At 41.3% G+C, this 10,419-nt stretch overlaps 1 protein-coding gene across 1 annotated transcript; it reads left to right on the forward strand.

Annotated features, from left to right (window-relative positions):
• Positions 1–4,998: 4,998 nt before the first annotated feature.
• Positions 4,999–10,360, forward strand: bri3 (brain protein I3). Its single transcript, XM_085271067.1, has 3 exons — positions 4,999–5,578; positions 6,569–6,677; positions 9,063–10,360. The coding sequence occupies exons 1-3, from the start codon at positions 5,428–5,430 to the stop codon at positions 9,193–9,195; spliced, it is 393 nt and encodes a 130-aa protein (XP_085127193.1). The 5' UTR covers positions 4,999–5,427; the 3' UTR covers positions 9,196–10,360.
• Positions 10,361–10,419: the final 59 nt, after the last annotated feature.

The following is a 10,419-nucleotide window of genomic DNA, read 5'->3' on the forward strand; positions in this document are numbered from 1 at the left end:
CAAACTCGAGTAACAAAAAATAACTTAACTTTTGAACCCGATGGGATATGTTAAAACCGGCTCAGCACCTTGGACAGGCGCACTTTGATCCACCTGATCTTCAGGAAACAGTAGAAGCTTTAGACAAAGTGGATGGCCAACCCTGGGACAGGCTCAACTCTGCACGATTTCAAAGACGTCCTCCTTTCTGGTTGTAAGAATGCTGAACAACACAGGGGCGTCTTTGGATGGAAAGGAAACCTGCAGAGCGTCAGTATTCCTGCCTGTGCCACCAACTTTGGACTGATCTACCGTCAGTGTTACAGACAGTCTTTACATCCGCCAACACCAGAGTAAAAATAGTCCCCTAAGTTCTACATTCAAAACATTACCGAATTGAGGTTGTAATATATCACAATTATCAAGCAACTGAAAAACTTTTTTCTTTCTTTGAATTACCTCAGTGGTTCCCAACCTGTGGATTGGGCCCACTGTGAGGAGACACAGGACAAAACTAAGGGATGTTAAGATGAGTAGGAAAAACTGAGAAAGAATATATTCATTTTGTGTGTGTGCATGTGTTGTTGTTGTTGTTGTTTATGTGAAAGTACTGATTTATTATTCAAACATACCTGAAAATAACTCATAGACTGAATCTGATAAATTAACAATTAATTAAAAGTAGCAACATTCTTTGCATGTACAGTTGTGGCCAAAAGTTTTGAGAATTACATAAATATTGGAAATTGGAAACGTTGCTGCTTAAGTTTTTATAATAGCAATTTACATATACTACAGAATGTTATGAAGAGTGATCAGATGAATTGCATACTCCTTCTTTGCCATGAAAATTAACTTAATCCCAATAAAACCTTTCCACTGCATTTCATTGCTGTCATCAAAGGACCCGCTGAGATCATTTCAGTAATCGTCTTGTTAACTCAGGTGAGAATGTTGACGAGCACAAGGAGGCTGGAGATCATTATGTCAGGCTGATTGGGTTAGAATGGCAGACCTGACATGTTAAAAGAAGGGTGATGCTTGAAATCATTGTTCTTCCATTGTTAACCATGGTGACCTGCAAAGAACCGCGTGCAGCCATCATTGCGTTGCATAAAAATGGCTTCACAGGCAAGGATATTGTGGCTACTAAGATTGCACCTAAATCAACAATTTATAGGATCATCAAGAACTTCAAGGAAAGAGGTTCAATTCTTGTTAAGAAGACTTCAGGGTGTCCAACAAAATCCAGCAAGCGCCAGGATCGTCTCCTACAGAGGATTCAGCTGCGGGATCGGAATGCCACCAGTGCAGAGCTTGCTCAGGAATGGCAGCAAGCAGGTGTGAGCGCACCTGCACGCACAGTGAGGCGAAGACTGTTGGAAGATGGCCTGGTGTCAAGAAGGGCAGCAAAGAAGCCACTTCTCTCCAAAAAAAAAAGGGACAGATTGATCTTCTGCAGAAAGTATGGTGAATAGACTGCTGAGGACTGGGGCAAAGTCATATTCTCCAATGAAGCCTCTTTCCGATTGTTTGGGGCATCTGGAAAAAGGCTTGTCCGGATAAGAAAAGATGAACACTACCATCAGTCTTGTGTCATGCCAAAAGTAAAGCATCCTGAGACCATTCATGTGTGGGGTTGCTTCTCATCCAAGGGAGTGGGCTCACTCACACTTTTGCCCCAAAACACAGCCATGAATAAAGAATGGTACCAAAACACCCTCCAACAGCAACTTCTTCCAACAATCCAACAACAGTTTGGTGAAGAACAATGCATTTACCAGCACGGTGGAGCACTGTGCCATAAGGCAAAAGTGATAACTACGTGGCTCGGGGAACAAAACGTTGAAATTTTGGGTCCATGGCCTGGAAACTCCCCAGATCTTAATCCCATTGAGAACTTGTGGTCAATCCTCAAGAGGTGGGTGGACAAACAAAAACCCACTAATTCTGACAAACTCCAGGAAGTGATCATGACAGAATGGGTTGCTATCAGTCAGGATTTGGCCCAGAAGTTGATTGAGAGCATGCCCAGTCGAATTGCAGAGGTCCCGAAAAAGAAGGGCCAACACTGCAAATACTGACTCTTTGCATAAATGTCATGTAATTGTCGATAAAAGCCTTTGAAATGTATGAAGTGCTTGTAATTATATTTCAGTACATCACAGAAACAACTGAAACAAAGATCTAAAAGCAGTTTAGCAGAAAACATTGTGAAAACTAATATTTGTGTCATTCTCAACTTTTGGCCGCGAATGTATTTTGGAACTAGTAAATGTGCCCATCTCTAAAGCACTTTGGGTATTTTGTTTTTAAAAATGTGCAACAAACTATAAATAAAATAGACATGACAGTGAACACAGAAAGGTTCAGACATTTTTCATAGTGCATGTTTGAGGTTTAGAGGATAGAAACAAGCATATCGATCCTATCGTGTTAGTATCAATCTGATACCAGTGCTGGTATTGGTATTAGTGATATTTAGGTTGATACGCCCACCTTTAATTAGCCTGGTACAAACAACAGCAACACACAGACAAATCACAAACACTGTAAGATTAACTGTACTAACAGCTCTTCCAAGCAGTGTCTGCCAATTTTTGATGGACGATTAACCTTTTGTGGTGTTTGGGTCTGTTTGGCTTTGTCTCCTTAGTTTTTCCTCTTCCTGCATGCTGTTTCCTGCATGAGGTTCAAACACTGTTACATTATAAACACCAAAACATGTCTGTGTCCACATTCCAACACATTTTCTCTCTGTTTTTGGTGAAACACTATATTTCCTCACACTCTACTGCAGCTGAAAATCAGGGGTAGGGAACCACAAACAAATAGCTTGCTAGGGTGACTCCTTACTGATTAGTTAGCAAGTTAGCAAAGAGATCCTCTGCTCAGAGAACTGCAGTAATTTTTGAGGAGAGACAAGATTTGGAAGATGATGAAGAGTTTTCACAAGTCTTTTTGTCTTTTTTGGATAAGACAGTGCAGACAGATGTGTCTGGCCTACTCACAATGGCCTTAAAATATGAATGAAAAATGAAGTTTGAGTTTTGATAAATTAGCAGGTTAAATGTGTTACATTCAGATATATTCATAGATGCTAATCTGGAAGTGCTTCTAAGCCTTCATCTGGTCAACTTGACTGTTTTATTAGACCGGACATGGTCAGAGTTGCTTTCCCCTCACCATCATTGTCAACAGCTTTCTTTGCTAATTTGTTGCATGAGTTTATAACTGATAAATCACTGAAACTGGTTTACTTGCTAATGCTAGCTGTGTTTCCACACAGAGTGCAGATTCCAACTGATATTAGAGCACTGAAAGCAGAGCCATCGGCAGCTTGCCTTGAACATTGCTCTCCCACAGGTTTACCATGAAAGAACAGAGGTTTATCCAATGCGCATGCGGAAACCACCAGACAAAAGCTTCTGGCCTCTCAGCTTTCCCAGCTCCAGTCATTGTTACCAGAAGATGGACACCACTGAAAATCAGAGAGGGCTACAGTTCCCTATGAGTAGAAAACAAGCCAGATTTCAACGACAATGGCCACAAGATGGCAGTAGAGTATAGACATAAACAGGCAAAGAGCTTCATGGAGGTGAGGTGCTGAGGAGCTGAGATGAAAGGAGGGAGTTTGCTTTATTAATGCATTTCTTTTAAAGATTTGCCCTGACATAGAGGACTCAAGTGCAAGAAGTATACATGTAACACACACACACACAAACACACACACACACAGTTTAATGGGGTCAATTTCTAGTCAATTTCTAATTCACTTCAAAGAAGTAAAGGCCTGTAGTGACCCCACACCTGCTTAATTTATATTTGGTCCATCCATATCCTGATTATGATTGACTCTTCCTTTGTTTTTGCTTTTCTCCATACTTGGTCACAAAACACAAGTAGCCCTCTTGTTCATAAATGTACTCGGGCAGAGTTAAATTCCAAATTATAAACCAATTAAAAATAAACAGCTGTTATGTATCTTTACATAAATGTCAAGGATGTACTGTGCAGCAGGCAGAGGTAGGACCCAAACATAGGACTCAGAGACAAGGGAATTAACTTAAGAAGGCATTTGCTGTGACACTGAACTCTATAAGAGGTACAAAGAAACACTAAAAGAAACAAACAAAGGAGAACTTCCGCTGAGATGAGAGAAAAAACGAATGTTAAGACAAGACCGATTAACCACAAGAGGAGACTAGACACTGATGGAGAGAAACTCAGAAATCACAAAGAGCTGAAGACTAACTAAAACATACTTAATACAAGGCGTAAAAATAACCATGAATATGAGAAGCACTGAAAATTCAAAAATAAACAGCATTCTGCCCACAAACTAGAAAACACTGGGTCATAGACCCCGTACCATAACAATAAATTATTATATGTGTGCTGATTCAGTAACACAGGAATGTGCACCATGGGCAACATAACAAAAGTATAAATACCACCCAAGAGTTGATGTTCCCATATAATATATTGATGCCCTTTGCTTACCAGGCATATGGTCACATGTGGCACCCACAATGCTAAACTTCAGGCTTCGAAACCCATTCTCAAAACTATCCTTTGCTACTTCCATATTGAATTTTCTTGCAATAACATTTTAGCACATACATTTTTTTTAATAATCTGCTGATTATGACTGATTGCCATTGCCAGGAATTTGCTAGATCGTTTAGATTTCTTCAGCACTCCTGTCCTCTGATTAAAGATGTGAACTCAATATTATGCAACGCTAGGTACTAATAAGGGCAGCAGTTATGTAAGTCACGGAGTAAACAGGTCTGGCTCAGACTCTGAGGCATGGAAACAACAGCCAATATGATGCAAACCATCCCTGAATTATGAGCAGAATATCACCAAATATCAACTGGTACCAGCAGATAATCGCTCTCTTTCTGTCAGTAAACTGCAGGCACTGCAGTGAGCTGCATGCAGCAACACACACACGGCCTTTTATTTTTTTATGCGCTGTCGCTTTAAGAAGCCTTTCACTGCGCAGAGGCGCTACAGCAGCTCATCACATGATTCTTCTCTTGTGACAATCCGAACAGAAAGGAAAAGCCTTTCCGACTTCCCGCTGAGTTTTGCTGAGCTGCGATGACAGATGACTGTTGTTTTGGTATCAGAGGACCAACTTTAAGGAGGGAAATGGAGTTGAGTTAACCATTACCAGTCACACTCAGATCATTCCCGTCTCTGAACTGGACGTTTGGGGTTGTTGCGCCGCCCGGGGGACAAAGTTGGCGCATGGAGAGGGACGAAGTTTCATTTTTGCGCAGCGTATTTTCTTTTATTTTGTCGCCACTGAGTGCTAGCGAACCTCCCGTAGCAACGAACGCCAAGTAGTTCGGTTTCGACCCCCTTTGTGTGCATGTTTGTGTGGCTGATTTGAGGTCAGACAACGAGACAAGTTGAGGACACGTTACGTCGGGCGAGATGGTGGACAGCAAACCTCTTCTCCAGGACAGACCGCCCGCCTACAACGCCGTCCCGGGTGCTTACGACTACGGCCCGCAGCAGCAGCAGCACAACTATGGGGCCATCGCCGCTGCGGCCCCGCCGCCCTACGCGTACCCCGCTAGTCAAGGCAAGTAGTCCCAAGTATTTCCGTCGTTTCCACGGTTAAAGCGCACACCGGAAAGTAAAGTAACTAACAAAATGTTAACCCACTTCCTTTTATGGTTAAAGGAAGTCTATTGTGGGCCTTTATATTCTATAAGTCTTTGTGCGCCACAGAGGTTTTTGGCTATAAAGGGAACTTTTCGTGAAACGTGAGAGACTTCGAGTTTCGCCAAAGACTAACCAGTTTCCTTCACAAGGCGCTCCAATGTTGCGCATGCGCTCTATGCGAAAAGATCTGGGTTAACCTGACTTTTTTCTCTCTTGTTTAAATTAGACAATATCCAGATTTAAAGGAGTAATAATAAACAAATGCTGAGCTGCACAACTAGTCAGCAAATCACCTTCGATTGATCATTTTTTTTATTAATTTATTTGGAATCAAAATCATCTAAAGATGTGAAAGTTTTGACATCCAGAAATAATTCTTCTAGAGCGGAGGAGCTATGCTGTTGTATGTCTTTGTACTGCGTGACTGCTGTACATGAAGTACAGGCACTCATCACCTGACTGTGATTGTATAAGGGCGGCATTCGAGGAAGCAATCCTGTGCTTAAATCAAGTTCTTGTAATTGCACGAAGCTTCCTGTTTACTGAACCACATGTGTTTGGTCTTCTCAACAGAGAAACTAGTCTGTCTTTTAAGCTTTATGGCACAGTTATCATAAATCAGCGATGTGTGTGTGTCTGTGTTTAGTTAAGCTTCAGTTTTCTCTGAATGGCAAACACTTCTGAGAATTCTGGGTATTGTGTCAAAGGTCATTGTCTCACTTTGTGGTCTGCAAAGTAAACATGGCTGAAGAGCGAAATCAGCAGCCCTCCAGTTAACACTCCTGTTGGTGCTCAGGGCAGTTTTATTGCAGTCTACGTCAGTAATATCTGATTGTGTTGTTCGTGGTAATAAACACGGCCTTTGACCTGCATGTGACTTGTCTCACCTGCTTCTTTTAATCTGCAGGTTACCCAGCAGCCCAGATGCCCCCTGCTGTATCCCAGCAGCCTTACCCTGGGACTTACGCCATCATCCAACCCTCTGTAGTGGTGGTGGGAGGCTGCCCTGCTTGCAGGTGAGGACACGGACGTGTTAGAGCGTGGATAATAATAATAATAATAATAATAATAATAATGGATACTTTATTGATCCCCATGGGGAAATTACTTGTTTTTCTCTGCATTTGACCCATTCACTCAGTGAAGCAGTGGGCAGCCCACTAAGCAGGCGCCCGGGGAGCAGTGTGTAGGGACGGTACCTTGCTCAGGGGTACCTCAGGGTAGCCGTTAAGTGGATTCGAACCGCCGACCTTCCGATCATGGGGCGACCACTTTACCTACTGAGCTATCCCTGCCCCCAAGGGAGATCTGATAAAAGCTGCTGTGTTGCTGGGTGAGATTCCTAGTTGTACACTGAGGAAGAAGACAGTAAAAAAAACCAGCTGGTCCACTGATTATTCCCCAGATTAGCATGTGGAGTGTCATGTGCTCACCGTGGTTAACCTGGTTTCTGAGAACGGTTCTTTTTGAGGCTCAGTTATGGTCTGAATGCGCACGTCTTAAAACGTGTTTATCCCGGCGTGCGGTTATTTTGCATTTCTATTTTCACTGGTCTGACACATCTCCCACCAGGCCTGAAGTCTTATCTAACTTTAAGAAGATATGACTTTCAGTTACGGCTGACGGTTTTATGTTGTTTTCACTGTGACTGAGAGTCAGGTGACTTCAGCCTCAGACATGTGATGGAGGCAAAGGTGACTGAAGCGCACAGTTCACATGAATATCAAATGGAAATGAGATGGACTCTGAATTTGAATAATAAAATGTACTGTATTTCATTTCTAGGGACTTAATTGTATAGTTTTAAATTTCTCAAGTTCAACAGGATTATTTATAAATTATTACTAAAATGAGAACGCAGAGGTTTCTGAAAGCTGTTGTTACCAGTCTGTTACGGGAAGTGAGATCCACACATTTATTAAACATAATCTAGAAAAAGGAGAACAAAATAAAATTGGGTACTAACCTAAAACCAGCATGTGACTGAAATTAGAAATGACTGCAGCACAACCAAAAGAGGCGGCTATCTTGAAGGGAAAGCAGCTCATATAAGCTCCAAAAACAGGCAAAGTCATTTTCTTTTAATAGATAAATTCTTAAGTTTCTGACTCATTTGAATGATTAGCAAATCAAATTCAAATCAGAATTTATAATAATAAAAAAGCAGTTCTGATGTGTTTTTTCTCAGCTTTCTCAGCTCTGCAACTTAGTGGAAGATGAAGTAATGTATTCGTATTTCAAGGAGATTGTGGTGTTGATTGACTTAAGTAGCTAAAAATGCCATAAATACTTAACAATAACTAATTTTCTTCTTCACTTTTTTTTTTTCTATTGAAAGTTTCTCCACTTCCTAAAATCAGAATGACGCACAGCTGTGCGGCACTTTATCATTTAAAAATCGACATACAACCAAACGTATTTAGTCTGCCAGCAGTATGTCGGACATTCGGAAGACTTTGAAAAACACTGGCGCAGTTTTAGTCAGCATTTGTGGCCATGTTGCTGGGGTCAGCGACGGCCCGTTTCCTGGTAGCAGTGTCCAAATAAGTTGTGCAAACACCCATGACATGGCACATCGCGCGAGAGGTCAAACGGAAATGCAAGTTACTTTATTTTAGGAGCAATATAAAGGTTAAACACAGTTCACTGTCGCAGCAGGATCCAGAATTAAGAGGGAGAGAAAGGTCTGTTTTTATTTAACTGAATCTGAGACTCTGAGAAGCTACTTCGGAAAGCACCTGCTTTCATTTCTTCAGAGACTAGCTGAACGCGCTGCAGGGCCTCCAGCTGATTTACTGGCCCCACTGGTTGGTGCAGTGCAGTCACGGGACCAGCTCGGTGTTTACTGTCACTCTGCATAAAAGCTCTTCTGCTTTCCCGTTTCTTCTATTTTTATAGATTGTCAATCTTTGTTTCTTCTTTTTTTCTTGTTATAAATCAAAGAGTCTAATAAGGGACGGCAATCTGACACTTTCTGTCTGATTGTTTGTTTCTAAGATTTTCCTTTGAGTTTATTAGTTATAATATTGAACCAGATGAGTAAAGAGCTTCTGTTTCAAGAATGAGGTCAGACGCCAACTGAACAGTTTCCTCTTGATGACCGTTTAGCCCAAAACATCAGGCGTTGCTCGTACGAGAGGTAATTGGAGAGAGACGAGAGTTCTGAAAAATGTTGTTTGACGCATGTGATGAAGGTCAGAACTCATCAGAAAATCCTCACAGAGGATAAAAAAATCAGATCGAGGCGTAGGTGTAGACTTGGCTGATGAGATAAATAAAATATTTTAAAGGCTGGAATCACTGCTTTGGCTCTTAATGTATGTTGTAGATAAATAAACAGAGGTCCCATCCAAACAGTCCTCACTAATGCTTTCTGGTGTGTGTGTGTGTCTGTGTTACAGAGTTGGTGTCCTCGAGGATGACTTCACTTGCCTGGGGATCCTGTGTGCCATCTTCTTCTTCCCCTTGGGTATCCTCTTCTGCTTTGCACTGCGTCAGAGAAGGTGTCCCAATTGTGGCGCCACCTTTGGCTAGGGGGACCAAACTACAGCTCTCACACGCTTCCCATGCATATACATACACAGAGATAATCTGGGATTTTCATTTTGTTTTCTTATCCTTTGTTAATATTGCACATTGCTGTTATGCCATTATGTTATATAAATATATGTATACAACAAATGACGTAGATATTACCATGATTTTCTATTAGAGGCATGTGTAGAAATGTGTTTTCATCCGCGAGCTGAGGATCTACTCTGACATGTGTCCAGCTGTTGTCAGTGCCTTCACTACATGCTGAGTGATCATTCGATTCCATCAGTCATGATTTCTTTCGATGATTTCGCTCTTTATCTGAGGATCTGAGCAGATTCCTTTGTTTTGCCAAGTCACATTTAATCAAGGCATATGTAGTTTTTGTTTTTGCCTGGCCCTTTTTTTGTGGGTTAACCTTGTGCTTAGTTCACATTGCACTCGAGATCTTTGATGAATTAGCTTTTTGTTTTTCTAGGAAGTTCTTTTGTTCCTTATTTGTATCACGTGGAATGACACAGAACATGTTAGAGATGAATATAAATCCCTGGATATAAAGTGTTCCAGCTGAAACCCGAATCAGTGGACTTGAATTAGTTTTGTCTGTTTCTGTTTGTTGATATCATTTCTTGGGGCCATATTTGCACTGAACGTTTGTTTTCTTTTTTTTTTTTTTTCCTTTTCTGCTGAGTTGCGCTCTCCAGGGCCAATGCAGACCTCAGGTAGATATAATCTGAAATGCCCATGACTTTACAACCTCAATTGCGCAAGACTTCTTACTTTAAGAGGACACTCAAAGTCAAAGTGAAGACTACTCCTTTAAGAGTTACTTCAAGGAAGCATGCTGAATTTAAAAAACCGAAGCAATCTATCAATGTGTATAACATCTGGATTTTCCCTCCGCGACAAGTCAACGTGCACCATTCCTCCCAGCCAGACAATCAAGAATGTTCACGTCTCTGTATCTGCAGTATCACCCTGTCTACGTCTTCCATCGCAGCAAGATGTTATAAAACTGTCCCCCGACAGAAGAAAAGGATCTATAACTGGATGGGAGGGATTTAAACAAATATATCTTGCTTTAGAAAACACACTACGCACGCTGTAATGATTGAGGTTCTTACTTTTTATATGTTATTGTAATTAAAAATGAATACTATCTATATTTTGGACTTCTTGCCTTCTTTTCCCCTCCCAGATAAATGAATGCAGATGAAAAAGCAT

Source organism: Mchenga conophoros, linkage group LG4 (assembly GCF_057382185.1).
Source record: "Mchenga conophoros isolate Kocher_MC1m ecotype Shallow Benthic linkage group LG4, M_conophoros_male_GT1.1, whole genome shotgun sequence".
Classification (NCBI taxonomy): Eukaryota; Metazoa; Chordata; class Actinopteri; order Cichliformes; family Cichlidae; genus Mchenga; species Mchenga conophoros.

Excerpts from the sequence above, each read along its gene's own strand:
- bri3 (XM_085271067.1), top strand. The coding sequence starts at position 5,428 with ATGGTGGACAGCAAACCTCTTCTCCAGGACAGACCGCCCGCCTACAAC. Across the intron at positions 5,579-6,568 it reads CGCGTACCCCGCTAGTCAAG|GTTACCCAGCAGCCCAGATG; the intron begins GCAAGTAGTCCC and ends TTTAATCTGCAG. Across the intron at positions 6,678-9,062 it reads GGAGGCTGCCCTGCTTGCAG|AGTTGGTGTCCTCGAGGATG; the intron begins GTGAGGACACGG and ends TCTGTGTTACAG.